The 21,135-nt window shown below is 39.5% G+C and overlaps 1 protein-coding gene and 2 non-coding genes across 3 annotated transcripts in view; all 3 read right to left on the minus strand.

The window, feature by feature from the left end:
* Positions 1-1,328, minus strand: part of LOC121387813 (CTD small phosphatase-like protein) — a 38,763-nt gene extending 37,435 nt beyond the window's left edge. Inside the window, exon 1 of the mRNA XM_041519030.1 lies at positions 1,156-1,328. Within this exon, the coding sequence (XP_041374964.1) occupies positions 1,156-1,231 (76 nt within the window). The 5' untranslated portion in view covers positions 1,232-1,328. The remainder of the gene's footprint in view (positions 1-1,155) is intronic.
* A 2,564-nt stretch (positions 1,329-3,892) lies between these two features.
* Trnal-uag lies at positions 3,893-3,974 on the minus strand. Its single transcript has one exon. It is a non-coding gene; the product is annotated as a tRNA-Leu (tRNA).
* A 582-nt stretch (positions 3,975-4,556) lies between these two features.
* Trnal-uag lies at positions 4,557-4,638 on the minus strand. The gene has a single exon. It is a non-coding gene; the product is annotated as a tRNA-Leu (tRNA).
* Between the last annotated feature and the right edge of the window lie 16,497 nt (positions 4,639-21,135).

Below are 21,135 nucleotides of genomic sequence, written 5' to 3' on the forward strand. Positions count from 1 at the left end.
CGAGGTTTATCTTGGTGAACTAGCTATGCCCCTGCACACATATATATATAACAGCGTGCGATTTTGGTTTAAAAAATTTAAGTGTCATAAGGACTCCCTGTTTGCATATCTTTAGAGCCCACCACCAACCCAGAGAGCCCTGTCGTGCGTCTCTAGAACAGAAGATGTGCTAAATGTTTTGCATGAAACCATAGAAAAGATCGCTATTCAAGAATGGTTTCCCAGGATTTTTTTTACATATGTTGACTGTCATTTCGAAGAATAAATGTAATTTGTACAAATAGCTTAAATTACAAGCCATTCGGGCTTGTATGCTAGCCAAGCTAGAGAGTCCTATATATTTTTGCGAGCCCAGAGCTTCTGGACTCTCCTCAAAATCCCACATTGTATTTAAATAGGGCCTTGTGACCCCCCCCCCCCCAATCCCACTTCCTATGCCAGTGTATATCATCTGCAATACAAAATAAAAATAAAAAAACACATAAAACAAAACAACTACATTATACATAACTTTTATTCTTCCCATCTCTCTTTATTATTTTTAAAAATAAAATTATAGGAATGTCAATTCTGACTGAGGGCTACTAGATTTTATTAACTAGTCGCCTAAAAATGGTAAGGTCAAGGCCTGAAAATTAACATATCTGTGGTTAAAGCCGCCAAAATGAGCGAGACCAAATGATTACGCCCAGGAGTGGTGTTATGACAACAACAAGACAAGGGAGATAACCAGTGAGGTCAAATTTTTATGTAAACAACATTCTATCATATGCATTACAAACGATTAATTTGCGGCGAAAACATCTAATGAGAAAAGTCTTTTCAGTTATTTTACTGATGTCTGAACTGCAACTGGCATGCACAATACAACAAAACAAGAATTCAGTAGCCTCGTCTACCCCACAATACATTCTCGAGCAAACAAAAACATCGGAACTGGGGCACAGTAAATTCGGACACTAAACCAAATATTATCGGCGATTCTACACATGCAATTTTTAGTTTAACACCTCGAGAAAACATCGCAACAAGACACACGATGGGGGAAGTAAGAAAAGGACGCCAATATGCACGTTCAACGCAGCAGGTGCTCGACATACCGACACTTTAGTCGCCATTTTCTCTCGACCACTTGCAACGTTCTTTGGGTCTCACCTTTTTCCGATGCGGGAAATGTGTTAAGAAGTTCATCTTCTTGTCTGACTTGAGTTATAATGGACGTACTGTCCATTTAGAAGATGGCTAATCCTCCTGACGGCGACGTTTTTGCTGCGACGCGGTAAAATACTCCAAAGAAATTTCCTATTGCAAAACATGGACTATGGCTTCCAAAGTAAATAACATGGCTCCCGATATTGTATACTCATGAATATTAAGTAGGTTCATGAATATTAATATATTTCTCATATATTCACTACATATTTACGTGAAAGCAAAAAAGTATGTGTATTGGTATTAGTATGTTCTTATAATATGTGCTATTACTCAATAAAATAATTTTCATCAACATATATGTTGATACACGGCAATAAATCAATTCCCGCGTTTACCAGCACCTTTCTGACCCAGTGAGGTCTCGAGCAGTTTAACCAATGAGAAATCAGGTTACAAGGTCAGACCCTTTTGATGTGAACCGATAGTAGGTGGTGCGATTCGACATTTGGCAGGTGCTTGTGTTGAGAAGAAGGCACGTGCTCTACTTTTTTGTATATATTTTGTAGTACTACGAACTTTTTCGTTTGTTTACAAAATAATAGCAAGACTTTATTATGTCATTTATATTTGTGCATGTGCATTTTATATGCATTTTGTACATAATTTAACAAAATAGCTGATAATAGTTTTACAAGAAAGTATTTTGTCACGAACTAGGTCAAAGAGCAAGAAAAAACAAGCATTGTACCCCGAGTTTGTACATTGGATGTACATTCTTTAGGCAGAGTGCACACATTAAAAAAATATCCTAGTATACATACATACATAATACTATATGGATGTACATTCTTTAGGCAGAGTGCACACATTAAAAAAATATCCTAGTATACATACATACATAATACTATATGGATGTACATTCTTTAGGCAGAGTGCACACATTAAAAAAATATCCTAGTATACATACATACATAATACTATATGTCAAAGTGACAAAGTGTTTGACATTTCAGTACCCGATGATTAGGCCTAACAAAGCAATGTGTTTTAATTTATTAGTTTAGTTAGTTATTTATGTATATTTAGAATCACCTGTGTTGTTTGTGTTTGTTGGTTTTATGTGTAGTTGGTTTGTTTGCATGCTCGTGTGCATTTGTATGTTTCCATCAAGCCACATTAAAACAAAATAAAAACACGCCTAAAAAACCCCCCAAAAAACAAACAAACCGACAACAGAACACAAATAAAGGTTGGTGAACGTCTCTGTCCAAAAAGGACCCGCCAAGGTTTTATTGTTGTTGTTTGTTTGGGGGAGGTTTGTTTTATTTATTTTTTTATCAGTAACGATAAAAACTATTCGCTCGTCCACACTGGAGAAATAAACGGGACGTTCACCAATGGAGAATAATAGTAGTGTCATGATTGAAATTGACGGCTATTTTCTGTGAAGATAAGCGAGAATGGGGATTCCTCATTTGACCTGAACAGGAAAACCCCTAATAACCTTCGTTTTTAATCTGTGTTTGTTTTTTATTCTGCAACTCGACAAAAATAATTATACTGTCGCTCGTAGTTGTAACTTACCTCAACGCATATTTGTTTTATTCACTTTGTAAAAGAAATAATTTGTGATGTAAAATGTACGATGATTATAGTTTAAAATAAATTAAAACGTTTCGCAAAAACGATAATTGGAGTGGGGGCATGGCAGGGCCATAGCTAGGATTTGTGGGGTTTTTTTTTTTTTTTTTTTTTTTTTTTAGGGTGGGTGGGTGGGTGATGAATTCTTGGAACGCAAGACACTAAGGGATCCGGGATCATGCCACAGTAAATTTTGAAATCTAGAGGCTCTGAAATACCATTTTCAGAGGCGGATCTAGGGGTGGGTGGGGGTGGGGTGGGGGCAGGGGCCCGCCCCCCTAAATTTTCTGAGTTATAATTTTATTATATATTAATTTTCATTTTTTTTACGATCGCCTCCAAACCTCCCCCAAAGTTCCATTGGCATTCCGCTCATGTCATTGCCCCTCCCCCCTCAATAGATTTTCTGGATCTGCCACTGATTTTGCAGCCATTTCAGGCAGGCTCTTAAAACGTCAATGTCAATAACCAATGTAAGTTTCTATAATTTTTACCAGATTAAAAAAAAAAAAAAAAAAATGCTCCATCCCCGCTAGCTACGGCTCTGCATGACCCGTAGGAACGATGATTGGAGAGAGGCACAACTTCTAGTGGGGGCCACAGTTTCTAGTTGAGGCCACAAGCCACATTTTAATTTGTATTTACATAAAGTAGGAAAAGTTAAAGTTTGTTTTGTTTACTCACACCACTAGAGCACAATGATTTATTAATCATCGGCTATTGGGTGTCAAACATTTGGTAATTTAACATATAGTCTTAGAGAGGAAACCCGCTACATTTTTCAATTAGTAGCAAGCTCCGTCCTCGGTTCCTATGGGCCTGTTAGAGGTTACATTCTTCCATGAATACTGGAGATGCCCTTTTTAAACGTTGAACTCCCTACAAAAAACATGCATCCGTCCCAGATTACCTAAACAAAATACTAGTAAATAAATAAGTTGTCATCGTAAAATTCCGGATATCGTATACAACTTCCAGAGTAAAATTTTGGATGACGCGTGCAAGGATATTGTAGATATAAATGAATAAAACATATTTTATAAATAAATAGAGAAGAGAAGGGGGTAGGTATATTATTAAACAAAAATATTAACTGTGGCAGCGGTGGGATTCGAACCCACGCCTCCGGAGAGACTGGTGCCTAAAACCAGCGCCTTAGACCGCTCGGCCACGCTACCTCGACGTAAATATCGAATTATTACATCGACAACTAATGAAGCTTGTTCAACACAGGCTGATTTATAACATTTTCCAGGACGGGTGTCCGAACCTATGTGCCCCCTTAGATCAGCCCCTGAATGTTAAATAGAAGTAGACGAAAGAAGATAATAAACACGGAACATTAAAATCGTGTCAAAGGCGGAAATAATAAATATTTATAAATAAATAAATAATAAAATAATAAAATAAAATAAAATAAAATAAAATAAAATAAAATAAATAAATAAATAAAAATAAAATAAAATAAAATAAAATAAAATAAAATAAAATAAAATAAAAATAAAATAAAATAAAATAAAATAAAAAATAAATAAATAAATAAAGAGCGAGACAAAAGTTAACAAAAGATGTTGAAGTAAAAAGAAGAGGGGCGGGTATATTAATAAAATAAAAAAGACAAATCTGGCAGCGATGGGATTCGAACCCACGACTCTAAAGACAAGGGCGTAAAACATTGTAAAAAAAAGACTTACCAAATTTAGTAATAATTATTAAATCTGTTAAACTGTGCGTAAATAATTATTAAAATAAAAAAGATTTGGCAGCGGTGGGATTCGAACCCACGCCTCCGAAGAGACTGGTGCCTAAAACCAGCGCCTTAGACCGCTCGGCCACGCTACCAACTCGATAACAGTGCCAACCAAATAAGCGTATAGTACCTTCTCAGGCCGTAATTTATGTTAGTTGACGTAGTAAAAATTATTTTGTTCTCATACTCTGTATTAAAAGTGATTACTTTTAGACATCTAATTATGTTGATTGTGTATAGCATGTGCATACAATTAAAATGTATTTACATTCTTACATCTTCTCGCCACGGTCGTAATATTACGTGGCTTTTTCGCGAATAGTTGATCACGGAAAGAAACGAAATATCCCGACCTTTGTCGAACAAAATAAAAGGAGCAACAGTGTATTTCAAGAATGAAATGAGGGCCGTATTCAAAACAGAAATGCAGCTAGTGTTGTTTTTGTTTGTTATTGTTGGGGTTTTTTTTATGAGCTTTTTTTTTTTAACAATTTAACTTTTTACTTTTTTGTAAATGTTTTAATTTAAAAATCCAAAAATAATACACCCCCCCCCCCCAAAAAAAAAAAAAAAAAAAACCCACCCCAAAAAACCCCCACCTTATTTCTTTCATTTTAATTACTTGTATTTTTTAAAAATATATTGTTTATTATTTTTGTATGTTGCTCGGTTTTAACTCTGGCAGGAGATTTGTGTTAGGCCTAACTACCTTGTATAGGTTGTGTTAGTGTTCTATTTTTATTTATTTATTTATTTATTTATTTTATTTTATTTTATTTTATTTTATTTTATTTTATTATTATTAATTTTTTTTAATGTATGTATGATATACTAGTATGTAAGAAATAGAATAGTCTACTGCATTTGTTTCTGTTCTAAAACACAGACCTACCATTTATCTTACAGTACGTTACTGTTGCCTAAATTGTTTTAAAACGTATCCACGTAGGCCTACGGTACGTTTTTATACAATTCGTTGTTAGATAAATGGCATCTAACGGTATTTCATGTGGTAATCTCTCTCTTTATTACGAACTACACCTAATTAGGTACCACCGCTTGAAATTACACGTTGTGCTTCGGGGGGGGGGGGGGGGGGGGGTCTTGGTATTAAAAAAGTTACTTCCCTTAGATAACATAGGGTTTGATTTCCATGATATTCAAACCAGTGTACATGATGTGTTTGTTTTGTTTAAATACACCACTAGAGCACATTGATTTATTAATCATCGGCTATCGGATGTCATACATTTGGAAATTTTGACACAGTCTTAGAGAGGAAACCGGCTACATTTTCTTTTTCATCAGCAGCAAGGGATTTTTTATATGCACCATCTCAGAGACAAGATAGCACATACCACAGCCTTTGGTATAACAGTCGTGGTACACTGGCTGGAACGAGAAATAGCCCAATATTTTGCGTCGTTAAATAAAACATTTCGTCTTTCCTTCATTCATTTTGCAATAGGCGATTCGTAATTTAGTTGTTCAATGCCAAAAGGGTTTGAGAAATGTACTGCTTTGTACTGTACAACACAATGAAATAAAACCTTTGTCTTGTTTAACGACACCATTGGAGCACATTGATTGATTAATCATCAGCTATTGGATGTGAAATATTTGTTAATTCTGACACGTAGTCTTGAGAGGAAATCCATTACATTTTCCTAATGCAGCAAGAGATGAGTCCGCATTTTTATTTTGATCATGTTTTACATGCACTTTCCCCACAGGCAGAGACAACAAAATAGAACTTTTTCAGAAAAGTTATAGTTTGTTTTCTTTAACGACACCACTAGAGCACATTCATTTATTATTTATCGGCTATAGTCTTAGAGAGGAAACTCGCTACATTTTTCCATTAGTAGCAAGGGATCTTTTACATGTGCCATTCCACAGACAGGATAGCACATACCACGGCCTTTGATATAGCAGTCGTAGTGCGCTGGCTGGAATGAGAAATAGCCCAATGGGCCCACCGACTGGGATCGATCCTAGACCGATCGCGCACCAGGCAAGCGCTTTACCACTGGCGTTTTTAGGGCATTTTGTTGTATATTGTGAATGTAAAAACAAAAAGTCATGAAAAATGGCTCTTCAAACTGCAGGGGGGGGGGGGGGGAGAGTCACGACCAGGCGCATTAATATCGAACACCCTGCCTGCTCAAGCAGATTTTCGTGTTTTTTTCAATATATTTTCCCAAGCACATGACTCGACCCCCCCCCCCCCCCCCCCCCCCCCCCCCCCCACCCCCCCCCCCCCCCCCCCCCCCCCCCCCCCCCCCCATATTATGCCCGATATTAACTTCGGTAGTCACAGTCTACACTCCTCCCTGCTAAAATTCCTGCACACGCGCCTGCTGGGCCCCTGCGGTCTGTATTAGCCAATGGGCCCGCTAATAAAGATACTAAAGTGCTGTCGGAAATAGAATAAAAATGATTTTCGTCGATTATTTCTTAAATATTAAACAGACATGTAAATATTTTTTAAATATCTATTTAATTATAGTCTACCTAATTTAGCATTTACTTGTTTTGGCTCTCATTGATGTACAAGGTGGTGTTTACTCTTGAAATTAAAAGAAATAGGTCAGTAAACAGGTGATTTGTGCACTTTATTGGAACAGACTATAACAAAGTTTGGTCAATGTATGTCAATTTCATTGCTGTTACAATATGTGAGGGACCGTTTCTGATGATGGTTTACCCCTATTCCTCTCCAAAACAAAATATTTGTAAACATTTACAAGTAACTTTTGAGCAAAACTGTCAAGAACCATTTTGAGTTTGTGATCTATTTTCCGGTATTAAAGGTGTTATCTCATAAGTTGCATAATGACAGCTATTGCAAATCATGTTTTTATTAAATTTTGCTTTAACATTTAAAGACTACACCTTTAACTATATGCCCATGAATGATTATAGGAAATGATTTTATCTACTAGTAGAAAATACATTTTTATTGGAGAATCTTTATCACAAACAGATGCTACCATATAATTTCTGATATAGCACTTTAAGTGGTTGCAAGATTGTGTAAATTTCTACGATATTTATATTGAATTCATATTTACTAAATATGCTGGTCAAAATTAATAATTTATGCTGCAATTCAAAATAATCAGTTATCTTGCAGTTTTAAATTAAAAGTTTGTTTAAGGGTAAATGAAAGTGACACATATCGATCAAAATGTGTTACAGTCTGTTCCAATAAAGGTCACAAATCGCCTGTTTACCAACATCTTTAGTTTAATTTCAAAAGTGAACACCACCTTGTACATCAATGAGAGCCAAAACAAGTAAATGCTAAATTAGGTAGAGTATCATTGGATGGGTATTTACAAAATATTTACTTGTCAGTTTAATATTTGAAGAAATAATCGACGAAAATAATTTTTATTCTATTCCCGACAGTACTTTAGTATGTAGCTCGAGTCAACTCCAGCCCTTCCCATATTGATATAGATATGTAGGGGAAATTATTTTTCCCAAGGCTATTATCAATTTTAGGAGCGAGACGTAGCCCAGTGATAAAGCGCTCGCCTGATGCGCGGTCGGTCTGGCATCGATCCCCGTCGGTGGGCCCATTGGGCTATTTCTCGTTCCAGGAAGTGCACCACAACTGGTATTTCAAAGGCCGCGGTATGTGCTACTTTGTTTGTGGGATGGTGCATATAAAAGATCCCTTGCTACTAATGAAACACTTTAGCGGGTTTCCTCTCTAAGACTATATGTCTGAATTACCAAATGTTTGACATCCAATAACCGATGATTAATAAACCAGTGTGCTCTAGTGGTGTCGTTAAACACAACAGACATCTTTTTAAAATAAAGTTTAAGAATTTATTTCATATTCCCTTACATATCAATAAGGGGTGGACTGGAAGTGACTCGAGCTAAATAGTATGTAAGAAATAAAAATAATTATACACATTTTTTTTAACGACACCACTAGAGCACATTGATTTAGTAATCATCGGCTAGTGGATGTCAAACATATGGTTATTTTGACAGTCATAGAGAGGAAAGCCGATACATTTTTCCATTAGTAGCAATGAAACACAAAGTCACCGAGAAGAATCCATATTCATGATTCCACGTGATACCGGTCAACCGTGAACTGCATACAGAACCGAGTTGACCCCGTGACCTACTGTCCACGTCACCTGTCAGTCATGCGCTGACACGTGTCTGTGGGCATGGCCGAGAGAACCCGACAGTGACACGCCGGAGTCGGTCCTGGTGTTATAAACACGCGGTTGATTGTGACACGTGTCAACATACGTTTAGTACATATCAGGACAGATCCAGTTTCCATTTTCGGGGTGGGGTTGTAGAGACTAAGGAATGCATTGTAGTCAAGATTCTAAAGTATCCTTTGGAATACCCCGTCCCCGAATTTAAAAAAAAGTTGCTGGGGATGGGTCCAATCCCTAAAACCCCACCTGGATCCGCCACTGCATATAGCCACGGGATTTATAATATCAGTTGTTTCCACTGATTACCATCGTTGTATTTGCATATGATAAAGATATTAGCCTAATGCTTATGATAAAAATAAATGTATATTATGTAAATAATTTGCCTATATAGTCCTTCCCAGCCTCCATGAACATTTAATGTAAAAAAGAAAAGTAAAAGTGTTTTGGAAATAAGAAAAAGCAACCCCCCCCACCAACAAACAAACAAAAAACCCCACTATTTTGTGTGTGTGTGTGTGTGTGTGTGTGTGTGTGTGTGTGTTGTGTGTGTGTGTGTGTGTGTGTGCAATTTAGAAAACAATCTGTTCAGAAATAAATAACTTGTTGTACATACTACACTAAGAAAGTATAAAGCACATTGATTAATAAATCATAGGTTATTGGATGTCAAACATTTCGTAATTCTCATAGTCATCAGAGTCAACCCGTAACATTTTTCCTAATGCAGCAAGGGATCTTTTATTCGCACTTTCCCACAGACACGAAAGCACATTCCACACACTTTGACCAGTTGTGGTGTACTGGTTAGAACGAGAAAAAAAGGTCAATCAGTTGAATGGATCCACCGAGGTGGTTCGATCCTACGACGGAAGCACCTCAAGCGAGCACTCAACCGACTGAGCTACATCCCCCCCCCCCACCCACTATAGTAATAATTACCAAGTACTACTACCATATGTGGTTCATATATGTAGTATGGGTTTCTACTTTAATTGTTTCTTTAACCAACGATGAAAAAATAGTTTAACTTGTATGTACATATTTACATATGGGTCGGATCCGGTACCGAGATGCGAACCCAGTACCTACCAGCCCTCACTTAACCACTACACCGCCGACTTGTTGTTTATACATATACTTATTTTTGTGCTTATATCCAATTATCGTTCAAGCACGCTCAGGGCTAGCTCTGGGTGAGCACAACAATTCGCCAAATTATCTTTAAATATGCAAAATCCACTGCTATTTTTCAACAAAATACCAATTATTACATGAAATATTTTCGCCAAATCAAAATAAAATTCGCCAATTGTTCCTGAAATTCGCAAATGGCGAATTTGGCGAGTGGCAGAGCTAGCCCTGACGCTGTCCAGCACACTTCATGAATGTTTAACGACACTCCAGCACGAAAAATACATCCGCTATTTGGTGTCAAACTATGGTAATGCAAACAAATGAAGTGATAATCAACACCAATAAAAAAATTCAAGATTTAAATAAAAACAGTGTAAAGAACTGTGCAAAAATACAAATATCGCAGATAGATACTGACTTTTACTCAAAATTTCAATTTTGTGCTGTATTGGCCATTCTCAAAGAGAATGTTACACCCCTGCACCACGGTGACATTACAACACACACACCTCTGCTATTTGAGCTGTCTCTGAGAATACAGTGTAGTGAACTTACATCAGCACATTGAGTCATAAATCTCAATCTGGGTGTGAGCCGGTACCGGGATGCGAATCCAGTACCCATAAGACGTATGTTCGATGGCTTATCCACTACACAACCGACTACGTATCGGAATACGTAATAGGAAACTGTTATTCAATCAAAAGTAAGCTTGTAAAAAAGCTAGCTGCAAATGACCAATGTACTACTAGCACACAGAACGCCTGTAAACTATCAGCTGTAGTTTATGTTTTTATGGAAGGCAGACGGCTGCCTTTCTGCTGTGAAAAAAAAAGTTATTTATTTTTTGCACCATGGAGTCTATTGAGACTCAAACCGATGAACACGACTTGAGAGATGGCAGTACGTGTCGAGTTCTTGTTCAATCTAATAACCGAGCGCGGTGGAAAAGAAATGCAGTTTCCACCTCTAGCAAGACGAAGAAAAAAAACAATGGCGGCAGAAAAACGCGGGAAATTGGAATTCAGGTATGCTTCGATCGATCTGTCAGTTACGGCAAAGTAGCAAAGGGGACCACGTTCGAGTCTCTCATCACACGGATTCTGTGGTGTAAGGAGTCGACGATCACGTTCTGTTTCGACCAGGGACTGATCCCTTACAAGAGAACCTGCGATGTGTGCGGGGAATCCATGACGCTCATAAACAGTATCATTGTGTCGGACGGGAAACGGTGGCATTGTCGAAAGCGCACAAAGCCAGGAGAGCACGAAAGAAGGGTCTCGCTCCGATCGGGGACATTTTTCGAAGGATCGAATATGACGCTGGAAGAGATATTACAGTTCGTGTACTTGTGGGTTATAGGGACACCGCCTCATGGTATTCAACGAGAACTGGGCATGTCGGCTAACACCGACGTCGACTGGTCGTCCTTTTGTCGCGAGGTCTGCGAAGTCGGTTTGAACCCAAAACGCGAACCGATCGGCGGTTCGGGAGTGATCGTTGATGTCGAGGTGACGAGGTTTTCCGAAAGAAAATTTTACAGGGGCCAAGTTCTTACGGACGGGTGGGTGTTCGTCGGCAGAGAGAAAGACGGCGATAAATGTTTTACAGAAACCGTTACAGACCCGAATGCAGATTCTTTTCTTGCTGTTGTCAAGAAATGGATTCTCCCATGTTCGCTAATTAGAAGTGACTACGTAAAGACTTACGACCAAATTCCGGAATTACCCGAAGGCTACTCGTATGAAACCGTTAGACATTTTGCCGCCGAATCTGGAGTTGACACCATCCAGCCACATGACAAACTAACGGATTTTCCAACACATGATGTGGTGGAATCTGCCCCTAGCGGTTTCCATACCTATTTACTGTGGAAGCGGCAGCACCAGGGTGAAGATCTGTTTTTAGCTTTCTTAAAAGACGTGGCGGAAATGTATCCTGGACAACAAGAGCTGCTGTGAACAAAAATGGCAGATTCTGGTGGCCATTTTAAGGGTGAATTTTAGAAAACTAATAAAATCAAGAAGTCGGCAAAAACAAAACAAAAACTCTTTTTGTTTTCGATTTGATTTTTAATTACTACTAATTTTTAAGTTAGGCTATATGAGATATATGAGAGAGAGAGAGAGAGAGAGAGAGAGAGAGAGAGAGAGAGAGAGAGAGAGAGAGAGACCACCCCCAACCATTAATACAGTAATACAAACGGTTTTAAACATTTAATGATATTTATTGATTCAACATCCCCGTCGGTGGGCCCATTGGACTATTTCTCGTTCCAGCCAGTGCACCACGACTGGTATATCAAAGGTTGTGGTATGTGCTATCCTGTCTGTAGGATGGTACATACAAAAGATACCTAGCTACTAATGGAAAAATGTAGAGTGTTTCCTTTCTAAGACTATGTCAGAATAACCAAATGTTTGACATCCAATAGCCGATGATTAATTAATCAATGTGCTTCAGTCGTGTCATGAAACAAAACGATTTTTTTTAATTCAACATTAACAAATAATGTAAACAGCTATTTCATTAATTTGAAATTTAAAAAATGTTCTTAGTTGAAGCAATCTATGCTTAGTTAAACTGGGTAACAATATACATGTGCATTTGCCTTTGTTTTAGATCTATGTCCAAAGGCTAGTTATTTGGAATATGAAATAAATTCTTCAACTTTATAATAGCCTAGGATTTTGTTTCTTGAACGACACCACTAGAGCACATTGATTCATTATTCATTGGCTATTGGATGTCAAACGTTTGGTAATTCTGACTTGTAGTCATCAGAGGAAACCCACTACATATTTCCTGATGCAGAAATGGATCTTTTATGTGCACCATTCCACAGAGAGGATAGCACATGCAACAACCTTTGATATATCAGTCGTGGTGCACTGGCTGGAACGAGAAATAGCCCAATGGGCCCACCGACTGGATTTAATCCCAACCGTCGCGCTTCAAGCGAGTGCTTTACCACGGGGCTACGTTCCACTCCGAGTTCTATGTCAATTCATCGGTTCCTTTTTCACGCAAACGGTCTATACAGGAAATAATCGAGTCTGTCTTTCTTTAACTTTTGTTCGTGCTTATATCCATTTAAGGTCCAAGCACGCTGTCCTGGGCACACATACCTCAGCTATCTGGGCTGTTTGTTCAGGGCAGGTGGCTAGTTGTTAACTGTTAGTCATTAGTGAGAGAGAGAGAGAGAGAGAGAGAGAGAGAGAGAGAGAGAGAGAGAGAGAGAGAGAGAGAGAGAGAGAGAGAGAGAGAGAGGGCGTATTGGCCCTACATCTACCCACTGAATCGTTAAAACTTGCCATGGGTTGGGAGCCGGTGCCGGGCTGGGAACCCTATACCTTCCAGCCGTATATCTGATGGCTTAACCTCGATACCACCGAGGCCGGTGAATATCTCATGTTGCGTTCCAAAGCCCACGCACCTCCGGAGGGGAGACTACGCTAAGGATGCCTGCAAGGACCGGTTCCCTACCACCAACTCGGGCCTTTACTTGACGGTACGGCAGGATGGTGTGTGTTCCGCCAAGCATGGATCTACACCAACATGTCGAATGGCACCATCTACCAGATACTGCGAATCATACTTGGGAGTACTGCTACTTCGTTAACCATTCCCCGGGACTACAGAATGGTATAGTATGGTATAGGAATTAACGCGCACATTCAGAGCAAGCTGTTTTCGCGCATGCCTGTCATGAGCACAGGTGCCGGCCTCGGCCGGTGTTACGAAATAGAATCGCCCCATCAAAATTTTCTCTCTCACCGGCGAATTTATTTCGAAATACCCCCCCCCCCCCCCCCCCCTTCCCCGAAATATGGTGGAATAAGGGAACATAAACATATTTAAATCACCTGTTCTGATATATACACTTGTGCATTCCACATACACACACACACGCACACACACACACACAGATGATACAGACACGCACACACACAGTGTGACGCAAACGCACAGATAAACACACGCACCCACGCACAGATAAACACACAGACACGGACACGCATACAGAAACACACGTACACGTTAGATGAATTCACAAAGGATGAATGGGTATATAGATGGGTATATAGATCTGATGAATAGATAGATGAACGGTTGGTTGAACGGGTGGATAGATAGATAGATATATAATAAATATAATAATCCGTTAGGATGTACCACATAATACTACAGTGCTGTCGGAAATAGAACATAAAAATGATTTTCGTCGATTATTTCTTACATATTAAACAGACAAGTAAATATTTTTTAAATATCTATTTAATTATAGTCTACCTAATTTAGCATTTACTTGTTTTGGCTCTCATTGATGTACAAGGTGGTGTTTACTCTTGAAATTAAAAGAAATTGTCGGTAAACAGGTGATTTGTACACTTTATTGGAACAGACTATAACAAAGTTTGGTCAACGTATGTCAATTTCATTGCTGTTACAATATGTGAGGGACCGTTTCTGATGATGGTTTACCCCTATTCCTCTCCAAAACTAAATATTTGTAGACATTTACAAGTACTTAATTGGAACAGACTATAACACATTTTGGTCAACATGTGTCAATTTCATTGCTGTTACAATATGCGAAGGACTGTTTCTGATGCTGGTTTGCCCCTATCCCTCTCCAAAACAAAATAGTTGTAGTCATTTATGAGTAACTTTTGAGCAAAACTGTCAAGAGCCATTATAACGATCCATTATACCGGTATTAAAGGTGCTATCTCAATATTACCCAATGACAGCTATTGCAAATCATCTTTTTGTAATTTATCTATTTATTTTTTATTTAATTAACTTTTGATTTAACATTTAAAGAAGACACCTTTAACAATATGCCCACAAATGATTATAGGAAATAATTTTATCTACTAGTAGAAAATACATTTTTATTGGAGAATCTTTATCATAGCTCGCATCATATAGCACCTTTAAATTGTTGCAAAATTGTGTAAATTTCTAATGTACTTATATTGAATTTATATTCAATAAATATGCTTGTCATAATTAATAATTTATTCTGCAATTCAAAATAATCCGTTAACTTGCAGTTTTAAATTAAAAGTTTGTTTAAGGGTAAATGAAATTGACACATATCGATCAAAATGTGTTATAGTCTGTTCCAATAAAGGTCACAATCACCTGTTTACTGACATATTTAGTTTAATTTCAAGAGTAAACACTACCTTGTACATCAATGAGAGCCCAAACAAGTAAATGCTAAATTAGGTAAAGTATCATTGAATGGGTATTTACAAAATATTTACTTGTCAGTTTAATATGAAAGAAATAATCTACGAAAATCATTTTTATTCTATTTCCGACACTACTTTAGTAAGTCTTTTCCACGTCGCAAGTTGTTTCATTCATACCGGGAGAAATCTATCCATGTATCGTAAAAACTAAGGGATGGGGGTAGGTATCGTGTCGCTATCTAACTACTATTATATATATATATATATATATATATATATATATATATATACACACACACACACACACACACACACACACACACACACACACACACACACACACACACACATACATAATCACATTAGATAAGTACACTACCAGGAGAGCGCAAACATATACGCCACTACATCAGTAGAATTACTAATATAGTGGACACTAAAGTCTCCCCTATAATTATATAATTCAGTTTACATTAGAAGAGGTCACTAAATTTAGCGGGAAAGCGAAACATATTTTCTCAACTATACTATTCAAAAAATATGTTACGTTTATGATCTTCCATTGGATGTAGAAATAACATTAGTTAACTGACAATGTTGAAATTGTGCAAGGACATCCATATTATCGTTAGCAATGACATGAATAAAGAAGGTGGCGTACAATGTCAAGGTCAGTTCAAATCAGTATCGGATATGGCTACCAAATATGTCGATTACTACTTGGCACTGCCTGCCTATGGACATTACCAGTCTGTATAACACGTTGGGGTATTGCAGTCCACATCTCTTGCAATGCCTGAACAAGCTCTTGTAGCGTCTGAGGTTGGTGTTGACGTAGTAGTAGCTGTCAATCCAAGTGGTCCCATATGTGTTCGATTGGGTTCAAATCTGGGGATCTAGAAAGCCAAGGTAGTGTAACGACATTATTTCTTTGCAAGCATTCCATTGCTACTCTAGCCGTATGGGATCGAGCATTGTCGTGTTAAAAATAACGTTATTTGCGTTCACAAATGGAATCACTCGTGGAGCTAAAATTTCGTACCTAATACCGTTTAAATTGCCTTGGATATGTACCAGGTCAGTCCTTCCGTTGAAATAAATGGCCGCCCACACCATGACACTCCCACCGCCGAAACGATCCGTTTCCTGAATGCAGTTTTGCGCAAAACGTTCATTATGACGACGGTATACCCTTGCGCGCCCGTCGGCTCTGTGCAGCGTAAAACGCGATTCATCACTATAAGCTGTCCTCCACCATTGGTCCCTGTGCAATACTCGAAAACTACGGCACCATGGGAGTCTTAGGATACGATTACGTGGCGGCAAAACTATCCTTTTTTCACAAAAAAGAGAGAGTTAACCTATGCAGTTTGATTGTAATTTGCGAAGAATTGTTGTTTTAATTTAGACTGCACTTTTACCCCCATTAAAATGTTATTTGAGACGGTATGGATTTAAAACTTAATAAATTAATATGTTTTTATATGAATTTTTATCTGTATTCATTATGTTGGCGCTGTCAAAATAAAGAACATGTTCTAGGTCTTCTGCAGCCAGATCTGTAGTTCGCGTCAACATAGACGCGGTGTCTTTTGTCACATTCGATTCAGTATCAGTGTGTTTCTTTTTTAACTAGTACCATACTCGCCAGACACTAAAATCGATGGTCGCCCAACGGACTACCTTTCTAAAATACTTAGTCGCCATTAGCCAATAAAGGTCGCCGGGCGATTGCTGATTTTCATCCCTGAGATATTGTGGTCAGGTGAACATATAATAACGTGCAACTGCTGAACGAGTCTCTCCTGTTTCGCTGGTCATTAATAAGGCGTGGCATGACTTACAGACAGAGCGTTTGACAAACAGCGAACGCATAAATAAGGAAAGCCCTACCATTTGAACGCAACGCGTGTTGCACGTGCATTTTGAGCACGATAAATTTGTGCACGGTTTGTGCACGTAGGCCTCATGAACAAAAATGACATTATTAAACTCGACGTCGAAAGCTGCATTTTTTTTTTATGTTTCTTACTTTCTAATGTTGTTTGGCATGCATGGAATAATGTACCATAATTTATTTCATTTTAAACATACATATGTAGTAGTACCATCAGACCGGTATCGGTGGCGTCATGGTTAAGCCATTGGTCTACAGGGTGGTAGGTACTGGGTTCAGATCCCAGTCGAGGCAAGGGATTTTTAATCCAGATACTGACTCCAAACCCCGAGTGAGTGTAAACCACTTGAACCGACCAGTGATCCATAACTGGTTGAACAAAGGCCATGGTTTGTGCTATCCTGCCTGTGGGAAGCGCAAATAAAAGATCCCTTGCGACGACGGGTTTCCTCTAAAAAAATCCCAACAGTGTCAGAATGACCATATGTTTGACGTCCAGTAGCCGATGATAAGATAAAAAAATCAATGTGTTCTAGTGGCGTCGTTAAATAAAAACACTTTTTGTTTCCGTACCATCAGAAATAAAAGGTTGCGTTTCTTTTTTTGAGTAGTATATATATATATATATATATATATACTCTTCAAAAAAAGAAACGCAAAAGGGTACAAATGGGTTATAACTCCGATTTTATGTTTCCTACCGGTTCATGCTTTGTGAATATAAGGTCATTGCATGTCCCAAACACATTCTCACGGTTACATTCGATAAAACGCAGCTACTGTACAATAAAGTTCCAAAATGTGAATATTCGCAAAAACGCAGCCACGTGCAAACCATGTCACCACTGCACGTGCGTTGTCTGCACGTGCAACATGAACACCGACAGTATAAAAGTGCAGGGTGTTCGCTTGCCTGGCCTCTGTATCTGGCCGACAGTTGACAATCCAGGACATGCCACGTCTCAGTGAACCGCAGAGAAACAATGCCATCGGCCGACTAGACGCAGGCGAATCCAGAACGGCCGTTGCCAGGGCATTCCATGTGTCCCCAAGCACCATCTCCAGACTGTGGGACCGTTACCAGCAACATGGATCAACACGTGACCTCCCTAGATCCGGTCGACCACGGGTCACTACCCCCGGGCAGGACCGCTACATCCGGGTACGCCACCTTCGGGAACGATTGACTACTGCCACCTCCACAGCCGCAGCAATACCAGGTTTGCGCAGGATATCCGACCAGACCGTACGGAACCGCCTACGTGAGGTAGGAATTCGTGCCAGACGTCCAGTTCGAGGTGTCATCTTAACACCACAACACCGTCGACTCCGACTGCAGTGGTGCCAGATTCATCGACAATGGCCTCAACTGCGATGGAGACAGGTGTGGTTCAGTGACGAGTCCCGATTTCTGCTCCGACGTCATGATGGAAGATGTCGCGTGTATAGGCGTCGTGGTGAACGTTATGCGGCAAACTGCGTGCAGGAAGTGGACAGATTCGGCGGGGGTAGTGTCATGGTGTGGGCAGCCATCTCACACACTGGCAAAACTGACCTGGTCCACGTGCAGGGCAACCTGAATGCACAGGGCTACATTGACCAGATCCTCCGGCCACACATCGTTCCAGTTATGGCCAACGCCAACGCAGTGTTCCAACATGACAACGCCAGGCCTCACACAGCACGTCTCACAACGGCTTTCCTACAGAACAACAACATTAATGTCCTTCCTTGGCCATCGATATCACCGGATTTGAACCCAATTGAGCATCTATGGGACGAGTTGGACCGACGCCTCCGACAGCGACAACCACAGCCCCAGACCCTGCCCGAGCTGGCAGCAGCCTTGCAGGCCGAGTGGGCCACCATCCCCCGGGACATCATCCGTACTCTGGTTGCTTCAATGGGCAGGCGGTGCCAGGCAGTTGTCAACACACGCGGAGTCCACACCCGGTATTGACTCCAGATGACCTTGACCTTGGTGGTGTGTCCTATCACTTACTCACAATGGACTAGAGTGAATTGTGAACAATCCTGCAACATTTGGTAATTATCGGACTCACCATTCAATAATTAAATCAATTCTCCAAATGTTACGACAATGTGGTTTTGCGTTTCTTCTTTTGAAGAGTATATATATATATATATGGCGGAGAGTATATACATTTTATTCAGATGCTATTGATTAATGTCTTCCTGAAAAATTAGGGCGAGGCGTAGCCCAGTGGTACAGCGCTCGCTTGATGCGCGGTCGGGTTGGGATCGATCCCCGTCAGTGGGCCCATTGGGTTATTTCTCGCTCCAGCTAGTGCACCACGACTGGTACATCAAAGGCCGTGGTATGTGCTATCTTGTCTATGGGATGGTGCATATAAAAGATCCCTTGCTGCCAATCGAAAAGAGTAGCCCATGAAGTGGCGACAGCGGGTTTCCTCCTTCAATATCTGTGTGGTCCTTAACCATATGTCTGACGCCATATAACCGTAAATAAAATGTGCTGAGTGCGTCGTTAAATAAAACATTTCTTTCTTTCTTTCTTTCCTGAAAAATTAAGATGCATGACGTATGAATACTAAACGTGAAATAGAGTGTATTCTTCCAATGTACCCCTGCGCGTGCTGTATCCTCATCGTGGTGCAGGGGTGTAACATTCTCTTTGAGAATGGCCAATACAGCACAAATCCCCTTGTTTTTTTCCCGAGATATTGAAATTTTGAGTAAAAGTCAGTATCTATCTGTGATATTTGTATTTTTGCACAGCCTATCGGTGCCATAGGTTCGAGTCCCAGCAACGGCACGGGACAATCTGTGAGGCCAGAAAGGATTTAATTATCCCCTGCGCCAGTGCGTTAATATCTATGTATGTAACAGTCACCCTGGAAATACATACAATATATAGATATTCATAGATCAGTACATACAAGCCAGTGCCAGGTCTGCCCACTGTTTCATGCACGTAAGCAGAATCGACCGCGTAACTTGTAGACCACATGCATATAGTAGAGTTAAAGGGTATCCTTTTTATGGATGTCTCAATAGCTCAAAATGTATCGTGGCAAGTCTGCAAAGTTGCGGGCGATTCGGTGCCATAGGTTCGAGTCCCAGCAACGGCACGGGACAATTTGTTAGGGCAGAAAGGATTTAATTATCCCATGCGCATTAATATTTATGTATGTAACTGTCAACCTCGAGATACATACAATATATAGATATTCATACATCAGTACATACTAACCAGTGCCAGGTCTGTCGCACGTAAGCGAGATCGACCGCGTAACTTGTAGACCCCATGCATATAGTTTAGTTAAAGAGCATCCTTTTTATGGATGCCTCAGTAGCTCAAAAGACAGGATAACACATACCACGGTCTTTGATATACCAGTCGTGGTGCACTGACTGGAACGAAAAATAGCCCACCGACGGGGATCGATCCCAAACCGACAGCGCATCAAGCGAACACTGTACCACTGGGCTATACCTCGCCTCTCAGAGAGATCTGAGTCAAACCTCTGTTGAGCAGCCATTTGTCCTAAAGGTAGTACTATACCAAATAACTTCCAGCTGGGTCAAAGTTCGAGGTGCACCCAACTTTTGATAGAGAAGTGAACACCACAAGTCCTGTGATTGGTTATAAATGTGAGTGTGTTGGTTGTAAAAAATAATAGTTTCATCTGGGTAAAATAAATGTGCAATTTTATTTCATCTAGTACCAATGTGTCAAGTAGCCTTGTGCTTGAAACATGTATGGGGTACCTGTAAAAAAAAGTACTCGAATTTTGTGCGAAACTAGGGTAGTCATAGACGCTACCCGTTATCTCAGAAACGAGCAGCTTGACCCCCATTTTTTCCGATTCACTTTAAGTGTAAGGGGTGGTAGTATTTATATCCGTGGCGTTTATGTCGGTTGACACATTGCAGGTAGGAGTTTTAGCCGCATATGTTACTATTGTCGTCTATGGGATTTGATTTGGTAGTATACACCCTATAGCACATATTCAGTGCATAATAAAAAATATTATGATTTTGTCATTTTATTTAATTAAACTATATTGGTTGATTAATTAGCCATCACTCGATCATGCAAGTTCACAATGACCTTGACCGTGACAATAATCTCTGTACATGGCTCTGAATGGAGTTTGAATCAAAGTT

Source organism: Gigantopelta aegis, chromosome 13 (assembly GCF_016097555.1).
Source record: "Gigantopelta aegis isolate Gae_Host chromosome 13, Gae_host_genome, whole genome shotgun sequence".
Classification (NCBI taxonomy): domain Eukaryota; kingdom Metazoa; phylum Mollusca; class Gastropoda; order Neomphalida; family Peltospiridae; genus Gigantopelta; species Gigantopelta aegis.